The sequence below is a fragment of the Hippichthys cyanospilos genome, chromosome 8 (assembly GCF_059441005.1).
Source record: "Hippichthys cyanospilos isolate Australia breed blue-spotted pipefish chromosome 8, RoL_Hcya_1.0, whole genome shotgun sequence".
Taxonomy (NCBI): Eukaryota; Metazoa; Chordata; class Actinopteri; order Syngnathiformes; family Syngnathidae; genus Hippichthys; species Hippichthys cyanospilos.
The window spans coordinates 15,531,668-15,558,190 of record NC_142376.1 but is presented as its reverse complement, the minus strand read 5'-3'; the positions used below and the strand labels follow the sequence as shown (position 1 = coordinate 15,558,190).

The following is a 26,523-nucleotide window of genomic DNA, read 5'->3' as shown; positions in this document are numbered from 1 at the left end:
TGTCAAAACCAGTCAGTCCACCCCAGATGGGGATTCCAGTCGGATTGGAGACACACAGACTGGTAAATTACACATTCATCACTCTTGACACCCAAAATGGTTGCAAACAACTAACAGTTAGAGGTCCTGCTCCTCTTTAATTTATTCTCCAACATAAAGTCTGAGTGGGACAACAAGGAGACAGTTTGCGTGTTTCTCAGGATACGTCTACTTACTAAAATTACAATACCACCCTTACAAGCTTTACTTATATGTTTACCATGATTTTAAATTGATATGCAACAAGACAATTTTGGACAATACTGAGCTTTGTGGAAACACTTTTGTGTTAGCCCGTTACTTGTTTAGGCAGATTCCATAAAGACATGCTTGGATTAGTGTTGTGTTAAGAGCTTAAAAACGCTACCTTCAACCCAGTTAAAAACATTTTCAGTGAACTTCATCAGTCTTTGGGGAAGAGAGGAAGCATACAACCGGAAAAAAAGCATATATATTTCCACATCTCTTCTAATTTCACTTTTTTTTTTTTAATACTGTAGTCATAGGCAGTCAAATGACTTGATTTAAAAATAGAAATACCAAGCTTGGTTTTCACGAATACGATAATAAACACAATCTCTCACTCAGTCTTTTGACACTTGAATCATAGCTTTTGTTCCACACTCAGACAATCAGTCAACCTTTGAAATTAAACTTGTTTAAAAAACACTTTTCCTGTAAGTCAAGTGGCTTCATACAGACGTACGCCTAGGGTCAATGGTGGCAACCGAAGGAATGAAGGCGGCACGGTGACCAAGTGGCTACCACATATGCTTTTGATTAGGTATAGGCTGATAAGTAGCTGGATGATTATCGCCGACGGTATTTGGCATTTTGATGAATGTCAAGATTGCCTTTTTTAAGAGTCTGGTGGCTGATAACATTGACTTTAAAAAAGGTGTTAACTTCAAGTTCGATAACTACATTTGAATTCCGCTAGTTTTTCTGAGAGATACTCCTGACTGACTGCACCTTATATTTTTTGGTTTGAAATTAAAGATGAATGAATGAAATTTCTGTTACTTAAACATTTTAGAGAACTTCATCGACTATAATGATCTAATTTTTTAATTTTTAACTGAACTTTTTAAGACATGGCGATGACACTGGCAGTGAGAACTCCCTGAACATTGTTGTTTTCAAACAAAAGTGACTTCTGTTTGAAATGACAACAACAACAACAACAAAAACACACAAAATAACCCAAAACCTACAATGTTCAACACATTTTCTTAAATGCATTTCAACAAAGTTATGAGGTGGAGTTCATATGTATTTTTTAAATTTTTACACCAGTATTTTCTCATTCAATATTCTATCAATATTTTACTGAAAACATATATCAGCTTCAACAATTGGTTATCAGCCCCCCTAAACAAAAGTAAATGGTATCAGTGTCGGCCTTGAAGAATTCAGATTGGTCTAGCTCTAGGTGTTCTGATGTTCAGGAGCCTCCAGCATTTCTGTGTAGAGTTTTTATGTTTCCCTTAGTAACTTTGAGTGCAACCCAAGTGTTGAAGTTGATTTTTCTGAACGACAATATTTTTGACAAATTTCTGATTGCTGTATGACCAGTCAGAAGCTAACGATTGGTCCTTGCGTCCTCTTGCACACTGCATGAGAAATGACAATTATAAGTAACTTGGAATCAATCTATATCATCACAGTACATGCTCAGCCTTAGAAAAAGGCTATCGACAAGTTAGAAAAATGGTAAGACAAATGCTGTTTGCCAAAGTGCGGCTACTATAACAAGATGCAACAACCATGATTGTGAAAAGGTTTGGCAGAAGGCGTCACAACATGTGTGCTGTTGATTATTTGATACGACAACTGTGCATGCCCGAGAGACAGGAAGTCGCCCGGCTCCGTACAAATGAAATCAGACACTCAGATCAGGTGATAATTAAGAGAGAGGGGAATTTCGGGGGCTTGGTGAGACACTGGTGAGAAGACAGATGGATTAAAAATGAGAGGTTTCCATTTCTGGGAACTTTGTAATGACTGAGAGCAAAGCGTGAGGGAGACAGAAATAGAGATATGGTAGTCGAGGAAATAACTTGAGCAAAAGGACAGGGAAACGGGAGCGATGGAGAGGCAAGTACAAGGAAGCCGGTAGACGGGAACTGAGGATGTAAGTGGGTAGCTGCGCCAGGAGATGTGTGAGGAAAGAGGGAAGGTACGTTGATGGAAAGAGTGAGAGAGAAAGAAATGGAGAGAGACACAGAAATACTCCCTGGGTGCAGTTCAAGTGCAACTCTTGATAACTCTGAGTGAGCGGGTGTGCTTGTATGTGCGTGTGTATGGCTATGGTTGCCACAGTATCTGCTTCTACTGGCGAAGCCCGCTGCTGTAATGCGTTGTGACAGGGCCTGATTCTTGTGACTAACTGCTTTGGCAGGAGAGCTTCTCTGTCATGCTAATGAACAGGCGAGCAGATGAGCCGGATTGACAGCGGATCGACTTGCAATGTGTGTGTGAGACGACCCTCACAGAAACACATGTGTATAAATACCGCGGAAGAGCGGGTTAGGCAAGATGTGCCAAGCCCAGGGCAGAGCCAACAAATGACAGCGCATGGACCGAAAAGTGAGGAATAACAAAGCACACAAACATAGTAGCGTTTGCGTCACTCTGCTCCTTCATTACGTCCCATTGCATCGGAGAAATCCCACGACACATTATCCATACCCTCAGTGAATGTGTGTGCGGCTGGTGGGTTACAGGTAAAATTAGTCCTGAAAGAAAGGAATACTAAGAGTGAGAGCTTATACAAACCGATGCAAAATTATTGTACCAACTTCCAAAATGTATCTCCATCCAAAATGATCCGTGCGAGTTTTCCAAACTTGAAAAGTTTTTTCAATTTAAAGGCATTAACCGTTCCCCCCGGTGTAATGAGTCAGCATTCATATGTCAATCAGTCATGAGGCTTTGCTCCTCACTGACATTCTTGGCTGCTCTGTCTTGCAGCCAAATAACGTGCCCGTGACCTGTAGACCAGAGTGGTAGGGAAAAGAAGTTAAGATCACTCCCATAATTGGGACAACTCTGATGAAGGCAGATATGCAAGATCTGTAGATAAGAAATACTAAAAAAAAAAAAAAAAAAAAATGAAGATCGTATGTGTTTAAGTAGGGCTGGTTGAAAATGCTACTTAGGTAAGATGAATGAAAAAAAAAGGTTATCTAAAACAGGTCTGCCTCAATGTTCCATTGTCAACAATTTTGCGCCAGTTTTCTCCAGTAGTACACTGCAGTACTACACAAAGTCAAGACATTAGACAAGAAAATAATGAAGAGGAAGAGGAAGAAAAACAAGAATCTATTGATCTCATTGTAGCTAACAGGCCGTTCCACTCTCAATTTTAATTTATGGAGTATTGTTGAAGTTGTGTAAGGACAATGTGTCATGTACACGTAACATAATGTAGGTGTAAACTAAATGGTAGTTATGTGACCTTAAATGGTAATCACTAGCATGCTAATGATAATTGTGATTGCAATCTAGTTAGCAAATGTTGTTAGTGTCTAAAATTAAAAGAGAGAAAATAAATAAAGAGTAGTTATATACAAGGCGGCTTGGTGGCGCACTGGTTAGCACGTCCGCCTCACAGTTCAGGGACCCGAGTCCAAATCACGTTCGCTCTGGCCTTCGTGTGCGGAGTTTGCATGTTCTTCCCAAGCCCGCGTGGGCTGTCTCCGAGCACTCTCCTCCCACACTCCAAAAACATGCATGGCAGGTGCATTGAACATGCTAAATTGCCCTTAGTTGTGAGTTGTTGTTTGTCTTTGTGTGCCCTGTCTTGCTAGTCACTGGTGCGATCACAGTAGTGTGTTAGAGAGATCATTTTTGGTTTTTGTTTTGGTATGTAGAAATCAATAATGACTGGCCAGACCTGTGGAGTGCTAAACAAATTGACAAATTCCAAAAAATGTCTAAAAAGTAACCAAAACATATTTGCCTCATGGTGAATATATTTTATATTCAACCATTCTGCTTGTGTGACCAGTGATACTGCACAAACTGCTCCGAATTAAGTCATGAGAATTTTATAATAGTAGAAATGACAGATTTTTGGTTAGAGTTGTCTTATATGTCACCGGTTCTAAAACTGTCCTTTTTATTCCTTTAGTACTTAAAAAAAGGGTGAAATTCGGCGAACATCCACTTCTCAAGGGACCACTACACCACTGATTATACACAACTAATGACAGATTTTTACATTTTCATTCCTAGGTGTTTTTATTCATATATATTTTTAATTATTTCTAGAGGGCAGAAAATGGCAGGTATTGAATGAAGTCAAAATTTCAGCACAATCCCAACAAACTGTCCCTTTTTTAACTGCACATAGTGAACAGAAAAAGCCAAAACGTTTTTTCGGCCATGGCCAATCACATTTATCACACAGTTGGAAAAATTAAAGCTTTTTAAAATGAAGAAAAAATAAACACCTGAGATGTGGTTGCACTATGGCTTCTTCCCGAAAGCAAAATGTTAGGAAAAGCCTTCTAGAGCTAAACTTTTGAGTATAATGAGCAAAAGATTAGATAGTGGCATGGTAGGCTGTCCACCCTTTTACATGCGGTATTAGTTAATTCTATACACAGCTGCATTCCCAGTTAAGATACATTCATTATTTTTTCTTTCCCTCTTGAATATATTTAATTTTCAGTTGAGTTGATTCTGGATGGGATAATGTGAACATAATTCAGGTTGGTCTCTTTTCTTTATATCACTTACACCTGTCATTTGAACAAGGATGCCAATAGTAGTTTTTACAGTGGACATAAAAAAGGTATAGGATAGACGCTACACTGTTTTTTATGTCCACCATATGTAAGACAATATTTGGTTAGTGTATTTGTTGCATACAGACAGTAAAATGCCTTAAACACATGTAGACTAAATCAGTTTGTGTGTGTGCTAATGTGTGTGCGCGCGTCATTGCTTACAAGGTCTGTACTGGGTGGCTTATTACACACTTCTTGTTCATCATGAATTGGTGTACTCCTGTAATCTGAAAAAGTAATTATTTGAAAGGCTCTGATCCACCAAGCCTCTCTCAAAGTACAGGCGGCCCAGGGTCAGAAAGACAGTGACTCCCAACAGCATCGTTTTGTTTTGTTTACACAGCACAATTTTTTAGTAGTGTTTTTTTTTTTTTGTATTGGTGCATGTGGATTCACTCCCTCTCTTCTTGTCCCACTCTCATTGCTGGCAAAGAGGTTTGTGTAACCCATTAGGATGATGAAGAGGCCTTTCATCAGTACACCCCCCCAGGCCAGGCGCTGACAGGAGCTTTACCTCGACAAGCCTCTCAAACGCAGCGCTCGACATGAGACAGCACCTAGTGAAGAGGTCCGCAGGCGATCGCCACTCACAGGCAGTCAAACACACTCATACAAAGTAACGAAGCGCAACCTTTTTGTTGCTAACTTTCCAATTCAGCTGTTACACACTGGGACAGTTCCCTAAAAGAAAATGGCTTTTCTTTTATGCAGTGATAATTACACAATAAAAAAAAAGAGTTAGATGATTAAAGACATACCCTCCAAAGTATTTTAAGTGAATCCAGGATTTTTAAATGCTACTGTAAAATCATCCTTCTTATGCTAATGCCGAAGCTGTCTCATTAGTATAAGTAAGCTAAGCGTTACACCGCAACTTTTAACTGCCACAGCAGATTACCAGCTTGATTTCCTGCACTTAAATGACCTCTTCAAAAGAAGTTCAACAGTGTTTTTCGACAGCAAGGATTTCAAGTTCTGTTCGCGCGGCTCGTGGTGCTCCAAGCAACGCAGCCGAATACGACTGTAGTGGACCGTGGAGAAAACTGACAGTTTGTGACACACTCAATTGAGTAACGCAAAGCCACCGATGGACTACAACAGAAACGGGCGATATTACAACTGAAACGAGTACCTGAATAATTTGAGTTCCTCAGTTTAAAAAAAAACAGCTGTAGGCTTTTTTTTTCTTGCCTCGAATACTTGTTTGTTAATGTACATACACTTCAGGAAAAATGTCTAGCAAGTTGCACCGAGGCTTGTTAATGCTCTGTATCATGAATCTGCTCATGAATCTGTAAATCATGCCGGAAATGTAGTGAAAAAGCCAACTTCAAAATACACCGTAATTTACCAAATAATATACACATGGATGCTTAAGATTGCTTTTATTTTTAAGTTATTCCTGGCAATGTGTGTATGCCTTAACAACTAGATTTTGACACCCGTTACAAAATACTCAATATTTTGAAATCATCAATTCACGGTGCTAACAAACGACTTACTGTAATTACGTGGACGTTCACATATGGCACCTGTTGCCAGTATATACTGATGACTGGGACTCCAATATAGTAGCGTCTAGCATAAATTAGCCACGAGCAAGAAGCAGGTCAAGTGCTCAATATAGGTTGGCGAGAGAGATGTAAATGTCTGCAAACTTTTATGTTGACTGTGTGGCACAGCTGTTCATTTCTAACAAATCTAAGTGAAAAAAAAACATGTGATCATCATAAATTTATAAAAATTGTCATACATAATTAGGGAAAATGGGTTATTTGTTGTATGTTTATAAATACAACTAAAATACTCAATAGCTGCAGCCCTAATTTACATTTTTTATTGGTAAATTCATTGAATTTATTGAGGATAAACCCCTTGAGACAAACCATTTCGTTTTCATTTTCTGATCCCGCTCGTAACTCAAAACACTACTGTATTTGAAATAACTTGTTCGTGAACCTTTTACGCCAAGTACCAGCTTGAAATATACTGAGGATTGCAAGTACTACTATAATTAGAAACATTAAAATACTTGAGCATAGTAAAGAGGCTCTCAAATGGCAGCATGATTACCCCTTAGTGGTATATGAAGGCTCTACACAGGGTACGTGAGATTTCAACAGTGGATCTGTTGTTAGTGGTTCTTATTTTGTGTGTGTGTGTGTGTGTGTGTGTGTGGTTTTTTTTTAATGCTGTGGCGAGAACAACTATTTTTCTTTACAAATTAAAAGCAAATTTATTGAAACATGAAATACTTATTGTTATTATGTGTTACACAATATTGTATGAACATGCTTCATGCTGGTTAGGAGGTAATTGGTTGAGGAAAATATTTCACAGGCGGCTAAATAACTGAAAAAAAGTTTGAGAACCACAGGCATTGCGGGTGTAAAGCTCCTCTCCCACCGAGGGGTGAACGTAGGCGGGCGTCAGTATGGTGGTTTTTTGATCTCGTTGGGGTGTGTTCGGGGATGCCGGCTTTCGCCTGACGATAGCCAGTCATCGCCACCTGTACTGCTGTTGCCGCAAGAAAATTTTGAACGTGCAGCAGTGGGCTAGGCGCATATTAATAATATTCTCGAAAGTCAGTGTAACATGCACAGTTTGAATGTTGCCTAAATACATGAAAAAACATGACAAACAATTGTATTGTGTTTCTTAGCATACTTCGGCTGCATTGCTCATTGTGTGACAAATTTGGGATGTAAATAAAGGATACGATATAAGATAACAATGATAGACTAAAGACTAGGCCAGGGTGTACACCGTCTCGCGCCCAAAGTCAACTGGGACGGGCACCCACTTATGCATGCCTCTAATGAGACAAGCCAATTTGGAAAATGGATGGACATTGAAACAGTCTCTTAAATGTGTTATTACATAGGTACTTTGATAGAAGTACATGTTCACCACAGTACAGTAATGTCAGCCAATACTGTTCCGTTTAGAGAGAAAAGGAACGTGTGTGGATACTCAAGGGGAAAAACGTCTTGACTAATTTCTCACTCAGTATCCTGATCTATTTTTAATCATTGGTGCACATTGCCTAATAGCGTAACAGGCATGCGGGGCTTGGTCCTGATGGCCAAAGTCATTCATCAACAGAGTAGCGAGAGAGGAAGACAGAGCAATAGACAGGAAAGGAAAGCAGACAGGTTTAGGGGGTGGGAAGAGACAAAGATAAAGTGAGAGTACAAGCGACAAGTGGAAAAGAATGAGGGAGTGAGACAGAAATTGATAAAGACAGGGAGCAAAAAGGGAACATGAGCCAGAGGAGCCACAGGAGGCAAGACGACCTGCTTTCATAGAAGCACTATTGATTACTTAAAGATGAAAAGCAAAAGAAAGGGCTCTGCTTAGAGAGTAGATAAATGAACACCCTAAAGTAGGCTTGCAAACACAAAACTGGGCTAGAATAACAAACACAATTGCGCAATCTTTCTTTAAATCGACTGAGGTGGAAGCAAGTCAAGAAACTGGTGGCAGCTGCTTAATCCTTGGCTCGGATGACTAATAAAGTCTGATGGATAAAAGGTATGACGGGTCGGGAGTTGGACTGCCGAGCTAAATATATACACAAAGAGCATTACCACACAGCATATGGGGACTGATTTGCCTTGATTAAATGTTACTCCATGCTGGATTTATGAGAAAGTCTAAAGATTAAACTGTATTTGGATGGTTTAGTAGACGCATACGCACACTTTTGCCATTTATGGAGACATTACATTACAATGCTTTCCAGAGGTTATATTCCAAAATTAATCGTAACTACGGCCTATTCAAAACCCCCAAACATGTCTCATTTGGGGACAAACTGCAGTAAACATAGAAATAAAATGCCATTTGCCGAACTATATGAGTTAACAAACTGAAAAAAATGATTACAATATGCAATCAAAACAAGAAAACCACAAAGTTACTTAAATTATTGCCATTTGTTCATAGACAGACGCTAAATAACTTATAATAATTCATGCATCTATTTAAGTTCACTACAGCTTGTCCTACATAGTTTCACATAAATTTAAATGCAGTAAATACTAAACATCAATAAAATTGAAAATATAAATATAACTACATAATGATATATAATTCTATGAATTTAATTCAGCAGCATCTTTGACCATTTTAATGATCATTTTACCTAGTGCATTTTGTGGGTCAGGGGTTGCGCTGTTATGTTAACACCCTTACATTTCCCACTTCAACATTATAAGGATGCGTTTCACGGTTCAGCTCCCAGCACAACAATAAAACATGTATAGACAATCACTGACCGTACAGGTTTTGAGGACTATGGCATGACCTAAGGTGTCTGGGATTCTTGACCACCTCTCATTTGCACACGAGCTCTATAGCAATGATCTTTCTCCATGTAAAACGACAAAATAAAACAACCTTTAGTTATTTATCAAGCAAAGAGGGTTGAGTAGTTGCTTCTGCGATTTCTCCTCATTAAATATTATTCAGTGCCGAATGAAATGACAAAGACATTAATATGCATTACATATTGTAGTCTCCAATCACTTTAATGGCAGCGGAGACAATGAACACAATCAGCGAGGCAAATAAAAAGAAAGGAAAAAGGGGACTGGAAGGCTGGTAAATGGAGAGAAGAGGTGAAGCTATAACGAGTACATGGAAGGTGTGGCGAGCAGAGCACACACACACACACACACACACACACACACACACACACACACACACACACACACACACACCTGGGCCTCTCGAGAGTACAAAGTAATGAAAAGTACACTGCAGTATGCTCTACCTTTGAGTCCCCAACAGCTAGCACAAACAGAGGAAGACATCTCCCCTACCTAACTCCCTTTATCTCCTCCATGACCACATATGAGCAATAATTCCAATCTTTGCCTGCCCTTCCACTTTCCATCTTCCCTCCCACTTGCACAGGCGCTGGCTAAAGTTGCATATCATGTGGTCCATTAAGAATCCAGGGGGTGTGAAGCACTGAGACCAAAATATCCACAGCGCACTCTGTTTCTCTCACCAACTCATAGACGGAACGCCTCAGGGTAATATCACAATAAGCTCTCCTTGTCCCTGTCCCCCCATGCACTTCTATAATTCATCTTAATTGAGAAAAACAAGCAAGTAAAGGGGTGCACTAGAAGGATGTAAAGTGCAGGTCACATGTCTCTGGGAATAGGGGAATTTATATATGTTTTACCTGGAAAGGGAAATGATGAGAGTTTACGGTTTCCTGATGAAATGACCTTTCAGCGTATAGTTTTTTACTCAATTTCCCCACATGGGCAAAACTTTGAGCTCACCCAGACAGACGTTTAAACAGATGAGGTTTAAATATGCTCTTGAAAGTATACCAAACCAAATCTGTGGAGGAGAGATGCTGTCATAGCAACAGTTTCAAAAGAACTGCAATGAGTCTAGTCATTAAAAGAAGAGCAAAAAACAGAACGTCATAACAACCAGCAGCCACTATAGGCCACCTTTAGGTCTCTTGCACATTGCTTCAGAGCAAACCATTCTGGGATGTCGTTTTTTTTTTTTTTTTTTACCACAGCCCTATCATGGATGAATTGCTATTGATGTTGATCATCATCTTGAATTAATATGGCATTTTCAGACTATTTTAAGGACTTGCAGCAGTTAATCAGTTTGAAGGAATCCACCCATACACATATGTCCAATTTTTCAGCAGAGAACAATCGGCCAAGTTTGTATTGCTCCAGAATTAATAATTAGCTGCTGTTGGCAACATGCACAATGACACACCACCAGATGAAAGTTTACAATATAGTAAAGGCTGACAACCATTTTCTTAATGGATGGATACAGAGTGTAGACTTCAAAATCTTCTCCAAAGAAGCAGTTTCAGTTGCACCGTACTCTACGTAATTCGTGGATTGGGTTAGTACTTGGGTTGTACTGGTACTGGTAATGTTTGGAGCTATGTAAGTCAAAACGGTGTTGTGCTTTTGCAGTGTTCATCTGTGCATTGTTGTGCATAATGATCTGGAGATGAAGTTGTATATTGGTTAACTTTTTCAAGTGTTGTCAATTTTCAGTAAAAGACGGATTGACAAATGGGAAGCCGTATTGATTATTCAAATGGCGCTTCATTGCAAAACATTTCAGCAGCATTCACTTATAAACATCAAATAAACAGGGTTCTTTTTTATCTTTTGGAATTGTTATAACTCCTAATGACACATAAAGTGCACACAATTTTAATGCATGCGTGTAATCCAAATTTAAAAGATGCCAATGTAAACCACTCTAAAATGGCGAGTGAAAAAAACAAAAACAAAGTGGAAATGACGACATAATGCATGCGACCCATGGAAATGATGCTATGTAATTTCCTCATCCTTGTTGATTTGATTGGCCTCTAATGAATGTGAAATTCAGAATGGCTACAAAAGTTTTTAAGCGTCCTCCTCTTCTCAAATTAGTTTCTGTCAGTTCTTTTGAGATGTGATTTAAAAAAAAAAAAATCTGCCGTGTCAGGTTTCAACTTTTCGATAAGAAATAAGTCACTGGATCGATCGCTGCTCAATTGAGGCCTATCTTATATGTCAGCATACTGTTGAACATTTGTGACTACATTTGTGATGTTCAATCAATACAGAAGAAATGCATGAGGAGCAAGCAAGATTTCCACACTGACTGCTGCTGTGCTGAGCATCTGCCACAGTTCCATAAGTGGGTTCGTGTTCTTCAAAAATACAGCACAGTAGCATTTTTGTTTGCTTGTTTTTATTTTTTTCCATCCACGCTTCAAAGCTTGTACTATCTAGGGCATTGGTCAGCAGTTTTAATCAATTTTCAAAACACAGGAGTACTAAGGCAGCCAGGATTTCCCAGCAGGACTGTGGAGAGTGGACATAGCAATAATAATAACAACACAAAATCTAATCTGAATTATGCTCTAAAGAGATTAGTTCAGAATAATCCCCAGAATAAACACAAAAGGGGAGGGGGGTTGCCATTCCAAATACAGAGGCGAGCCACACTGCTTTACGTGCGTCTCCATTCCATACTCCATTTTGTAGCATTAGAGTTTGATTATAAATGAGAAGACATGGTGATGCTTACTGCGCAACGGAAGGCAAGAAACCACACCAAGTATTCTTGTGGAGATTAATATAGTAGACAATAGCTCTTCATTGAAATTGAATTGGGCATTGGGTGTTATTAATGTAGCCTACAAGTACGTACAGTATAGCAAAACAAAAACAGTGTGACAGTGTGATAACGAGTGTTATGATATCAGTTGCAGTACAATTGCCAAACGGTTATGAATTTTTAATTGTGGCCTTTTGTCATTTCTATGCAGTTATTGTCTTTGCCATATTAGGTCCTGTTGTGATTGGTTTCTTCCATGATGTACCCGTTTCTATGCAGTTGCTTTGGTTCTTTAGTCTGCTTTAAAATGTAGAATAGGATCAATGTCTGGCAGAATTGAAGTTCTCAGTGACACATTGTCAGAACATAACTCAAGTCAAGCTCTCAAAGTTTCATGTTAAGCTTTCTTACGAGTTTCTGTCCCGGTCTGTAGTTTCTGAGATTAGATTTTCAAGTCAGTTTCTGTGTAGTGCTCAAAGATCTCTTTCTTTACTTCTGTGTCCTATCAGCCTTTGTCCAGATTTTCCTCCGCACATGGCATGAATGTATAAAATATATATAATCCTGGATCAATGCTTTAAAATAATATAGGTATACCATGGCAAAGTGTCTTTAAGAATTGGGGTAAAAAAATGGTACAGAATGGGTGACCAAAAAAAAAAAGAAAAAAAAAAATCGCTGTTCTAAAAGAGTGAGTAAAAAAATTCCTGAATTACATTTTAGATATATGTGGTCTTTATAGCATTGTTAAAGAGTAAATGTATCTTAAGACCTTTGCATAGTTGCTGAACATAGTGTATAATTAAGACTTGTCAACTATGCCTATAATGATTGCTGCTCCAAGCCAAATGACATTACCATGTTAAACAATTGCAACTTGCTGGGTTTGATTGATTTAGTAGATGTGGCTCTGCTGGTGCTGACGTTGTGTGGCCGGAGTTCAGGGATCAGTACGCACAAGGCCCGAGGAGACCTTGAGGTCATTGACTGCCTTTCTGCTGAGTCAGCAATTGTTCGGCATGCATGGCTGCAACACTTCATGTCTATTCAGAGTCTGTTCAGCAGCATCAGCTAAGTGTAATAGAAGAACCTGCTCCATTGTCTGACACAAAGTCTGTTTGGGCTGGGCTCGCTTCATCTCCCAGTGAGTTCAGAGAAACCGATAAGTCTCAAAGAATAGGGGCGGATTTACACGAGAAGGAAAAAAAAAAAGACACATTCAACACATTCAAGTCAATTCCAACTCTTAACAAAAACCTGCTTGACCTCATCTTTGTAAAATGCCTCAAAAGAGAAGAAAAAAAATAGACTTCTCATCCCATAGACAGCCTGGTTCTCTAGAAGCAGGTCATGTTAACAGTTGATTTCAACTCCTTCTCAGTTTGAAAGGGTACAATTAGATATGATAAAATATTCCAATCCACAAATGGCTGACGAGATCAGCGACACTGCTAATAGGTCCACACTTCCCTAAGTGTTGTGTAAGTATATGATCGTGCACACAAAATGGCTATATTGCTCTAAAAACAAGCAGTCTCGAGGCATCAGCACTACTGTGAGCACAACTAAGTCGGAGTGCTATGGCTTTCTCGTTTAAAGTGCCTCCAAAGAGCCCCATTATTACCTTCCCAGAATGCAAATGTGCTTTGGGGCAATTAGAGGTTGAGCCAATACCAGTGTTAGCCCATAAAAATCTGCCCTTCCATGATCATTCAGCGACATGACTCGTGGGTAAGACTGGAACACCGGCCTTTAAATGTGTCATAATAATGAGTCTATGCTTCAAATTAATAGTGGCACTTTGTATTTCTTTCCCACAGGGCTGGATTCAAGCCACGCATATGTTACTGTCAGCGCTGCTAATGAACTAAATAAACTTGCAATCCTACTTGTTAGGCCGCCATAAGTGGCAGGTAAAGACAAGGGGCCTGCGGGGATAGATGTCTTTTTTTTTTTCCAGATCTTACCCCATCAAGAGGTATTTAAGGAGGTTAGAGGGGGCTGCTGTTTTGTTTGTAGAGACAGACGCCCTCATCCAGGATGTCTCAGTGTAATTACACGCTACAGAAGACCTTCATTCCTGTCCTCTTCACAGAGAGAGATGAAAGGCAAGAGACGTAGGCATGCAATCACTCCTTTTTTTGAAAGACGGGTAAAGGGAGATAATAGAAGGACAAAAGGTTGGAGAGTGTATGTGGGAACTTAAACCTCCTCTGTCCCTTGTTTACTCCTGCCTACTGTCTTTTATTCTCTCCCGTTGTCTGCCTCACGATGTCTAAAATGGACATAGTAAAAATAGTTTGGTCAAACATAACCCAATCATGTGTCAAAAAGGGACCAACCATAATACTTTTTTGTGCAGAAGAAAAAAGTTTGATCAAAATAGCGGTCGTATTCCGTTTGACCCATAATTGGGTTATATTTCAGCCCAACTGTTTAGAGAGTGCACAAAATTTAAATATATTGGAGAAAAAAAAAAACTATAGAAGGAAACAATGTTTATGTTTATAGGTTTCATTTGTATATGAATTTCAAAGTTGCATTAATTGATTACATTAATAAATTTTCTAAACATGCAAGAATTAACTACACTGACTCACACTGTGCCACACTTTTTGTGCCACCTTAAATGAAAAAAACCTTCTCGGTTCTTCATTTGCAAAATAAACTCTTGGTCAAACTTGGGTCAAACGGGACAATATGCTTGCTGTATCAGGTGACGGACACTTATCAGCTGAAGGACACTTATAACACACACATACTACATAGATACCACATTAACACAACCCTACCTCAACACCTCTGTTGGCCCTGAATTTCTGCCCATGGGATGTGACTTGCTGCAGATGCGCCTGGATCTGGCTGCTAGCCAGCAAGGTTGTGTCATTACCCCCTCCAATTTCCATCATGTATGTCCCAAGATTTGTGGTGATGTTTCTTTTGTTTATGCATGTACAAGGATTTGTTTTTCAGGGTTGTGTTATAGCCCTTCCTGGGGATATTGCCAAAGGCTCTTTTTTTCCTACGTCTTTCACCCCTTGCATTTTTTTTTCTTAATGAAGATCTTGGACAGTGCTCTTGCGGGTCTTGCAACCTGTATCCCTCTGTTGGTCAGAGTATATTTCTTGGTCTGTTAGAGACTTTAGGATATATATTTTTATGAGCAATTTTATATAGCAATTTCACTGATTTCAGTTTCTTTTTAAATGCAATCATTTTTAGTATCCTTATTTGAAACAATACTTTCCTCCATGGTTATCCAATTACACACTTGAAACTTCTGACCAAAGGCAAGAAAGCTTTTAAGTCAATGGCCTCTTCTGACTGAAGCACTCTGCCTGTTGACATTGGCTCATTTTCCTTGCTCCGTATCTTTACTAGATTAGTTTAATTATTAAAAACCCAATCGTCAATTTTTGCAATCATACAGTATGTTAATGTACTGTCAAGTTAAAATTTCTTACGAAAATATTTGGTTTGGTTTGTTTCACTCCATAGAGATTAAGGTGATATGTGTTTATGTGATATATGATGTCTTTGTTGTTTTATTTATTGTATCTTTTGGGAAAAGAGATGTTGCACCTCAAGGGGTTCATCCCACAAAAAAAACAAACAAACAAACTTAACGTCAAAACAAGGCCATCCCTTTTAATATTTTGTTCGTAGAAAATGAATTAAGCAGCTGATCTACCTGTTTTTATCCATCTGATGGGACATTCATTTTGGCACCTGCTGTCAACTGAAAATGACATCATGGTGCCTAAGGGCTCACCCGCTCAGGCTGTAACCAATCAAGGCTCACCTGCTTGCTGAGTCGGGTCATGTGCCGTTTCCAGGATTGGTCGTTAACTGAGCATTTAGCAACTGTGATGTCATTTTCAGTCAGATGTTGGATTTTCCTGCCTTATTCACATTCCACAAACACAAAATAAGAGTAGGACCGCATAAAGCATTTTTGACCTGACTTCCCCTTTAATGGAGGTTGTACACTATATAATGGACTTTTTATTGGCAGGGTGTGGCAGCATCCTGGAGCCTTCGACCATCTCTTTTCCTGTGTGGCATCTGAGTCTAGAACCCCCCCCCCCCAAAAAAAAAAAAAAAAAAAAAAAAACATCCCGAAGCTTCGCTGTCACTGTGATGCTCTGCCAAGAAACCTTTATAGACTTCAGGAGGATCCTGTGTCAGACTAAGAAATAGCTTATCAGCATTGATGCTTTAATTTTAGTGGGACAAAAGAAGCCAGCTACTGTATGGGTCTATACAATTTACTGATAGAGAACAAATTATTGGTGAATCTCTCTATTCCTTTTGGTCTTTCTTCCACTGGTTTTACTGCAGATCCTGTTGGCGCCAACCCTGCAGGACACTGTGTTCGCCTGTCTAACCGTGGTACAAAGGCCTCCAGGGAGAGGGCTACAAACGACCCATCTGCCAAGGAATCTGCCAGTCCGTCTGTCTGGCTCTCCACAGGTATGTCTGTCCCTGCACAAATCCATGTTGCACTTATTAAGTCGTGGAAGAGGATGGCTGGTGTTGGCAGCAGCGTGAAGGTTGAATCCATAGACAGGCATTGCTCAGTGTTTAATGACCCAATATAACTATACCTATTCATCTCCCGCATCATAGCACCGAAATGCTCTGGAAATGGGCCTCTGCCGAACATATTGCGTCATATTCAATCATAAGACTTCAGTGATGCCTTCCCAAGGGCCTTCCATGAATAATCTTGCCACCTACCCCTTTAAAAATGCAAGAAACGACACAAACTTTAACTCATATGACTACTACTTAATGCCATTAGAATGAAAAAAGAAAAGTGATAACCACTGAGTGGCCTCCGAGGAACCAATCAAGCACAAATAAGACTGTATTCATCCCTGATTTATCAAGATCAGTACTACATTCATTAGTGATATGTGCAATCTCTATTTACCTCTCTCTCACACACACACATGCACACACGCGCGCACACGCACGCACACACACACACCTATACACACACACACCTTAGCGGCTCTCAACAGAAGCAGCCATCAGAGCAGAAACACACAAAGTTAATGAACCCTCACCAGTCAGCATGGCTGTCCATCTGCTTTCATAATCCCCATTAACTGCTGGTTGTGGGTGCAACCCAATCAGCCATATGAAACACACACACTCGCACATTTAGAAACAGTCATTTTCAATATCTCCTATAGAGAAGGGGCTGACTTTGTTTTAGAGCACAGGGATGGTTGCTATGGGGGGCGAGAGCTGTCTGCTGATTTATCTATCATAATGCCTGGATGCTTTAGCTCAACTCACTAGCTAATCTAGGCAGAGTGGCAGAGGGAGGTGAGCGTGAGGTCGGCTGCTGAGCCCATCTGGTCAGCAGCAGGTAAGAAGCTTGAAAAACACACACACAAACACACACACACTGACACATTTGATGCACACTTAAATCTAACCTTAATTACATGCACATACACCTGCCACATCAGGCCGGACCTTGTCCTCCTGCTTAACACGCGGCCCTCATTTTAAAACAATCCCTTAAACCATCAATCAGGTGAATGTTTGTAGCGTGCGCCATGCTCACCTGGCATGCGGGTGAAGCAGATGGATAAACAAGGTGGCCTCCTGAAAACATGACAAAGCAAGAAAAACATGCGTGTGTGTATCTGATTGAAATTGGGATTGTGACCCAACTTTAACCTAATGCAGAAAAAAAGTAATTCCTACATAATATGGCTGGCTTCCCATCAGCGTGCAGTCACTGCAAAGACTCATACACCCCCACAAATCAGGCCAAGACGAGCCTGTCAGATTGCGATTAAGACCTACATCCAAGGAAAGAAGAGAGTGCTTCTAATGGCTCACAGTCCAAAAAAAAAACTTGGAAAAGTACAAAGATTTAAGCCTTGGAAGTGATGATGGAAAAGGAATTAATGGGTAAGGACGGGAAGAGCTTGTTTTTATTTAATTTCTTTCACTAGGTGATGCTCCAAGAAACATTGGATGATTGACCCAAGAGTTTGAAAGTTTGTGAATAAATAAATACATAATTAACAAAGTACCAAGGATATGCAGGCAGTGCTCCATAAATATATTTTATGTGTTTATTTATTCATTTGAGTTTGTAATCTATGAAGTTTGGACATGAGTTGAACTGAGTGGATGTAAACACCCATTGTTTATTAATCATTCAATTATTGGTTTGTTTCGCTAAAATATCGATAACGGTTTTCCCAAAGTGAATGCAGATGTTTGCAAATATTTTATTCTAATTTAACAGACATACTCTTTTGGTCTTTCATATGACGCCTTTTTGAAATGGATTTTTCTATTGATTATTCCGTTGAATAATTGAGTAACTGACCCTCCAGGACTCCTCCTGACATGCACGTGTGTCATTATGCTTTAATACAACCTTTGCCAAACCTGAGATTTAGGTGCATCCGTGTGACCTCTGAATAAGTGGCTAATCGACGCTCCATTATCGACAGGCCCACTGAGCAATGGAGCAACACGGTGCTTTAACTCCACCTCAATCACCACACTAAATATCACCACAGCGCACCGTTGACATGAAGCCAATCAGGGACGCCCACTGTCAAACGTAAAGTATCATTCGCTTTGATTTAAAAACACAAGAGGAGGGAGGGGAGGCATTGGTGGGAACTACAAGTTATTGGAAAGTCATCCTGTTGCTGCTAAGGATCATTCGTGTCCTTTCAGCTGAAGATATGCAGTCATACGCTCAGTGTGGCCACCACTCCAGGGAGGTCTGTGTGTCATTGCGCTGCTTTGGACATACCAGCTGCTCAGTATGCGCTGGCAGTGTTAGAAGCCCCTTCCCACCTCACAGGGGGGTGTCAGCCACATCCACTTCCATACATGACAAAGCTTTCCCCTAACATCCGTGTCTTACCGACCCCATGGCAACTCAACCACCCCCCGCTTTCAGCAGCACCCTGAGGGCAGCTGGGACCCTAATATGCGCTACACTCACAGAAATGGGATTCTTCATGGTGCTTTTTAAAGAGCCGTTCCCAAACTCTGAGAGAGCTGACTGGGTAAAAAGAATGATAGCGTGGCACTGATATGGATGACAGAGATTGTTATATGTGGGACCATAAAGCTATAAATATGCCTGATGAGAGAAGGAAGAGGAAGAGGAAATGGGGATGTGAGGAGGCAATTTATTAATGTGGAGGTAGTGAAATGTAGCTCAGAGTGTTAACATTCAAAAGATGGGAGTTTAAAAAAAATACATCAGCATGCCTGTGTGACTCCCATCTGCGTTTCTAATGCAGCACATTTGCTATCCTACTGCGGTATCTTATTAACATGCTTTAAGCAGAGTTTTCCTCTGGTTAAGCCAAGGCTCCAAACACACTCGCATACAAACAGGCACAAACATCAGCATTAACAGATTGACTTTGGTCTAAGCTCACTGCGAACTTGGCTCCGACTGCTTCTTGAAGACAAAAAAGCTTCGGCTAAGAAGATAAGGAGAAATCTGCATGGCCTGAAAGAACTTCTCGGGCAGGGACACATGCCGAGTGCTGGACCTCAGGGCCAGCCAATCAAGTGCTGACAGAGCCTCTGATCTATGGATCCCACCAAGGCCGCGCGTGTGTGTCCATCTCTACGAAGGGGGTTGCTCAGGATCAGGCATGGCCCCCCGCAGTGAGTCCTTATCCTATTGGTCACGATGCTCTGAGTGCTGCTGAGATCTCAAATGAAAATTCCTGCACTCACTCCAATGCACCAGCAGGTATGCCCCATTATTATATACAAATCTGACTTCTTCAAAAGAGGCTCCCTTTTACATGGGAAAGTCATAACTCACATTTTAAACAGCAGGAGGATACTCTATTTTAGCTAAGGCGTGCTGGTGTGGTGAGATCCCGCGCCTGGGCGGGTTATCATCAAAAATCTTGTACACATTTTCGTTGGCATTGCTCTTGGGGAACTTTTGAATGAGTTTGAGTGTGTGTGTTCTCCAGTCGCCCCTTCACCCCACACAAAGGGGCATAAAAAGCCCTATGGAGTCTCCTATTCATCCAAAGTACAATGGACCCCCACGGAGGTTTTCTTCCCATTTCCCCGCCTGCCCCACCCATCTCCCCCCAAAGGCAGGATAGAGGGGCAGTGGGGGATCCAGTCATGCCGGCCCAGCAGCCACTCAGCTCCCATCTGCCACCCAAACTTCCCGCTAAACATTCACTCACCCCACTCTACTCAACTCAATGGCTTTCTGAGAATTAAATCAAACTTTTTTCTAACTTCTCCAAGATAATGAGTGTTATTAAAAATATTTCAGCAAATGAAACATCGATGCACTTGAGTCAGTGGAAAAAATTAACACATTTCGGCACTGTGTTAACGTTTTACCTGAAAGCGCTCAGGTATACAAGGAACCATGTGGTATGAAACAAAGATGCTTTCAAATAAATGTCTCTAAATTTCTGTTTTAATTAAGAAAAAAATACTAGAACGTATTTACCAAAATAAATATATTAGAGATCGACCAATATGGGTTTTTCTGGACTGATACTGATATCGATTGTTAGTAGTAGAAGAGGCTGATAACCGATATTATGAGCTGATATTCACTTCCAGTAAAAGTGTAAAAATTGCCATAAAAAATTAATAATGCAAACACTTCCTTGATATGCCTAAAGCATGTTAATTGAATCACACAAATAGAAAATAATAGCTCAAACCCGGAAACGGAAATGCGACATCGGCAAAAATGGAAGCGCTATCAGCAAAACGACAAAAATTTACATCAATATTTGTGCTTAAAATATAATAAAATGAAACTTACGGCATTCCAGCCTGATAATTCACCGAGGATGACGTCAGATAGCATTCTGTTCGATTAGCGCGGCCGTCTGCAAACCCTTAAACGGAAATGCGTCATCGTCGAAACCGGAAGTACTTCTATCGCGAAAACCTTTCCTTTACACAAACAAAACAATAATCCTTCATCAAAACGCAAAAATCATATAACAATATAGAAACACTTTTCTTAGGATTATTTAAAACAAAAAAACATCCACTTGAATCAGCCTTAAATGCAACACATTTACTGTACATTGAATATCTTCATATCGGCTCGTTGGACTAAAAAAAAAAGGCCGATATCAATATGCGTCAAATTTCCAAATAAAGAATCGGCTGATAATTGTCAATCTCTAAAATATCGATATGGCATTTCGTGGAAATAAATAATAATTAATATTTATGTCCAGCGAGTCCAGCTCTATGAAATGCTCGTTTGCCACTCACTCTACTTTCAATTCTTTTTGTTGTCACTTTCCGACTCCATTTACCTCACTGTTGTGTTCTTTCTACAGAGTCTTCGCTATTTGCGGCAGATTTATGGTCCAGCCTAACATGCACAATATTGGCAAAGCATTAAACATGTCTACTCTTATACTGTGAGCTCTCTCCATCGATAAGAGCCTTAATAAAAACATCTCCCTGGTGGATTTGTGTATATGTCTTTTTCTCTCCACACTTGCTACCCCCCCAAACTGATTACAACCTCCTTGAGGCTAAACTTGGGGTTCTTCTGCTGCTTTCTAAGCTCTAATACTGCTCTTTTTCACCTTCTCGCAGGCTTATTCTTCAGTCTGTGCCAGAGGTTTAATGATGCTTGAATGGCACTGCTATGGTATTTTCTCCTTCTCTTATGAAGGATATTTAAAAGCCAAGCCCTGAGATATGAATCTATCTTTCTGTGGCTCTCATATCCATCCATTATCCATCAGCTCATTCTGGTTCTTTCCATTCCACTGGATGGCCGCACATCTTTTATGCGGTGGAACCCGCATAATAAAATCTCCTATAGGTGAAACAATTTAGAAAACACATTTCTAGGAAAAATATGCTAAAGTTGTAAAAATCAAATCGTGGCTGAAGTTTAAAATCCATGACCTTGTTCGTGCATATGTGAAAACACTCTAATCCACAGGTGTCAAACTCACGGCCCGGGGCCCACCATATCATTTTATGTGGCCCACGAAATGTTAATTATGACTTCAAGTTTCCGGCTAAAATACCCAATTTACAAATTATCTTCAATTTTTACACATTTTTCTTGTTAGTAATACCCCTTTTGTCCAGTTTTAGCAGCCTCTGATTTCAAGATGTGTAAATGTGTGATAATCACTTAAAATTTGATTCACTTCACAGTCACAATAGCCCTCCGACAGAAACTATAACTAAAATGTGGCCCATGATAGGAATGAGTTTGGCACCGCAGCTCCAATCTGAAATCATATTCACTCCATGAAAGGGGGAAAAAACAAAACAACAACTTTATTTTTAACCTTGAAAGGTTGCACTCAAGCAACTGTATGTACTGCATGCACACATTGGAATAACATCTACTAGCCGCATAACCTAAAAGGAAGCAAACAAATAAAAAAGGAACAAAGCAAGCCTACAACTACCGATTACTTATCATTGACAAATCAACTGATATTGTCGCAAGGAAATCTCTGTGAATCGAAGGTGAATGTTGAATGTTGTGCGGTGTGTTGCTGCATGGGCATCTGAAGCACACTTGTATCTCAATGAGATTTTTTTTAAATAACGACTTATAACTAAAAAAAACAACAAAAAACATCATGTCAAAGCACTCTTATCTCAGGGCAACAGTGTACTGCAAGTACAATTCAGCCAGTCCTGCCAATTCAGTCAACGAGAAGTTCCTGGCTACCATTTTATGAAGCCAGGGTATTGTGATTTATCTATTGTAACATTTTCTGTTACTTTTTACACTTGTGTGGCAGATAATTAATGAAGACATTGGTTGTACACTTACTTTGGGTTTTATGATGGCGACAGACTCTGGCAGTGATCATTTTTTATTTTCACTCTTTCCTGTGGTATACAGTAAATACTTTCCAAACGCAAGCGTATTGGAAGTAGACCAGCTTCCTGAAATGGATTATCTTCAACCTTGGAGTTCTATTGTAGCATGCTCACATCCTCTGGGTGCAATTGGCACACTTGTTAGAACAGCCACTCTTTCATCTTGTCTTTAAAAGCCTTTCGGTACCCTAAAATCCTTCACAAACCCCCGTAGCCCCCCAGGTCAGTTACGCCGATGAGAGCTAAGCAGCTGTTACCCTCCCACTTCTTGCTCCTTTGCTGTCCACAATGTGAGCATCATAAGCACATTTTTAAATATTAACAAAGACCACTTTGCACATATGAATAATACAGCAGAGAGGCCAGTGGCTGGCCAGCGATCCCATCCACTGCCGCCTGATGGCCATAAAACTAATGCATTGCTCCGGGACAGAACATGCCCGTGTCTCGCATGCTGACAGGATCAGACCGACAAACCATTCTGGTTTAAGCTCGGCCCAAACAGATCTTTCTCTTATTGTAGTCATCAAACTCCCCTCTCACCTGTTAAAGGGAATTTCACCTCCTCTCCAAATGCAGTACTTTTTCACAAGGACTTTAATATAGTTGGACATAACACTGATGTTACTGTCAAATTTGAGAAATTATAAGTGCAGGAATGAACTCTTATGGCAGAAAACCATTATACACAATCCATTTAAAAATCTATATTTACAGTCAATACTGATGGTGTTTATTCATTTAGAAATATTCAAATGACAATCACCTGAATCAAAACCAGTTAAAAAAAATTAGTAAGAATTTTCAAAAATGTCTAGCAAGGTTTAGTGTGTGCTTTGTTACATTCATCATACTTATTATTACTTTTATCAGTGATTTCTGACAAATAATTCAACTTGACCTTGTGGTTACTGGGATTGAATAAAGCCTTTTCAATTGCTGCTTTGTTGTTAAAAAAAAAAAAAAAAAAAAGAAGATGATCACACTTAACATCCAAAGCTTCAAGGGAGTGTCTGACATGTTACGCACACTAACTTTCAATACTCAACTGCTCTTCTGACACACTTGGCTTTTCAATACTTCTGTCTTGACCTCCCAGTCCAGACTGGTCTGCTGGCATTCCTCCCACCCCCACCCTTTGGGACATCTCCACTTTTAATCAGGGTGAGTTGCAAACATTGAAAAACACACCTCCCACATGGCAGATCAGTAAATCTAATGAAATCAGCAATAATGACGCCAGAGAAGTTACTCCAGACAAGCGTTGTAGGTAATTCATGAGTATGTCAACAGTGAGAGCTTATTGCAGTAATGTGAGCACATCCAGCCAGAGAGCGACACAGGAGGCAGGAGTAATATACACAAATGTGTCCCATTGCACATTTCACTAAATATATCTCTGGCTCGCTCTCTCCTAGACACAAACTGAGCTATTGTCCTCGCCTGCTGGCACTTCTCCCCTTATAGGACCTCAGTGCAATACTCTACAGAGTTAATATAACATTTCTCAAGCACACATTTGTGAGCAGTCTCCAGTTTTAATAATCATAAAACGCTTTTCTACTCTGCCTGTTCAGGGAATAATATGCATACGTGTGTATTGTGCATTACAGGGATAGATCAGTCAGGAAAATAATCACAATCCTAAAGAGACAGTGTTTTCTATTCTGTCACTGATGCCAAAAGTAAACTTCTTTAATCACTGAAGTGGTCTTTCAACAAATTTTCGGCATTTATTCTTTATTTATTATGATTATTTTTGTTGTTGTAAACAAGATTAATCCAAGCCTCTATTTCAAGATGAGAAAGGCAAGGGAAGACTATCCAGGCTTCCAAATTGGACTGACACGGCCATTGTCACCTCAGTGTCCAAGTCCCATTAGCTCACCCACAGTGACCTGGTCTTTGTGCCAAGTGAAGCAACGCCATGTGAGCTGGCTGCTGTGTGGAATGATCCAAAAGCCTGCAACTCTTACTTCAACTAATGCAACTAGAATGACGTATAAGCAGCATGCGTGAATTAAAAGCTACTTAACCCACTCATACAACCAAGATTTTATTTTCAAATGGCAGCTATGAATATGAAAAACAAAACAATTGCTCTTTCTTTTACAACGCACCTCAATTAATCTATTTAATCAAAGGGAGTTTGTTTCTATTATGGTGGAAGGGAAAAAAAACAAAAACAAAGGGCTCTTAACAAGTACGAGGCTTTTAAGTCAATCACGCGCAAATGCAGTCCAAAAAAAAGTCTTGAAACGTGTATTCTGTTGCATTATCCAACTTATTATGCACCTAATGTGAAAATGTTTCCGTGTGCCATTGCATGTAAGTCTTAAATGTAAGGGCATTGAATACTGTAGACCAAATGTGAATTTGTGACTTACCGGTATCACACACAACATATCCTCCGACCAGGAGCAAAAGCACAATCGGACCGTAAGCTTGTCCACGCTGCGTCCGAAAAGAGAGCATCATTTCCGATTACCCTGCTGAACACACGCGCGGTTTGGCCACACCAGGTGTCTTGTCTCTTGTCCCAAAAAAAAAAGTGATGTTGGGGAATATCAAACACAGAATTCCACCGTGAAGTGACAATAATCGTATCCGCTTCAAAAAGTACAATAAGCGAAGTGTACTTTTCCTCCAATATCAAACTTGAGCGAAAAAAGCGATCAACACGAAATGACAATATTCCCAACAGCGTTGACGTTTGGCTGACTGACTGCCACAAAAAGACGCCTTGAAGAAAGTCACGAAAAAGTTTGGACACAACTGATGCTGAACAGCCAGTGTCCCGGACAAAAGCAACACCTTCGTTTTACATAAAGAAAGAAAGAAAGAAAGAAAAAAAACCCTCGCTCCGACAATATAGAGGTGCTGTCAGATAGCCCTGTTCAACGCAGACTGGACTTCCAAGTCTGCTGGAGGCACTCTGGACTTGTTTCCGGTCGGCCAGGTGTAAACAAGAAGACACAAGGACCAACACAAGCCGGACTAGCAGCCTCCGCCTGGCCAATCACGTTGCAACAACCCCCTCCTTCTTCTCCTCCTCCTCGTCGTCGTTCTCTTCATCGCACTGATGACTGAACAAGTGAATGGAAGTTCAGAGCAAGCGACGAGGAAATTGATTGCAGAGGAGCGAGAGAGAAAACCCGGATGCTCTCTTGGTTCTCTATCTATCTATCTATCTATCTATCTATCTATCTATCTATCTATCTATCTATCTATCTATCTATCTATCTATCTATCTATCTATCTATCTATCTATCTATCCATCCATCCATCCATCCATCCATCCATCCATCCATCTATCCATAAATTATGAGCAGCTTTATTAAATTCTGTCAATCCACTATTCTCCATCATAAATGTACCCCAAGCGACCACAAGGGAGCACCCTTTCATTAATGAGCTTCGTGTATTGCAAGTCAGTGCCGCTCATATATGATGGTAGTTCGTGGAATAATTAACGATTGGACACCACTTCGATATTGAATTTGAAAACAATTAAATTCGCACTTCAGGGTAGAAGTGACTGAATGCGTTTGAGAGGGATTTGTTTCAGACTGGAGTATCGTGATTGTACAACTAAGAAACTAATAAAGAGTGTAGTGGAAATTTTGCTTGACTTCAGTACAGAAACAACGACGTAGTTCCCCCACTGCGATGAAATGTAAATATGAGGAAATGGTTG

At 40.1% G+C, this 26,523-nt stretch overlaps 1 protein-coding gene and 1 long non-coding RNA gene across 2 annotated transcripts in view; one reads left to right on the top strand and one right to left on the bottom strand.

The window, feature by feature from the left end:
• unc5b (unc-5 netrin receptor B) overlaps positions 1-25,746 on the bottom strand; it is a 59,911-nt gene extending 34,165 nt beyond the window's left edge. The window contains exon 1 of the mRNA XM_088421781.1: positions 25,214-25,746. Coding sequence (XP_088277907.1) covers positions 25,214-25,304 — 91 coding nt within the window. The 5' untranslated portion in view covers positions 25,305-25,746. The remainder of the gene's footprint in view (positions 1-25,213) is intronic.
• On the top strand, positions 16,286-21,434 carry LOC148420302 (uncharacterized). The gene is made up of 2 exons (XR_015866455.1): positions 16,286-16,424; positions 21,302-21,434. It is a non-coding gene; the product is annotated as an uncharacterized LOC148420302 (long non-coding RNA).
• Positions 25,747-26,523: the final 777 nt, after the last annotated feature.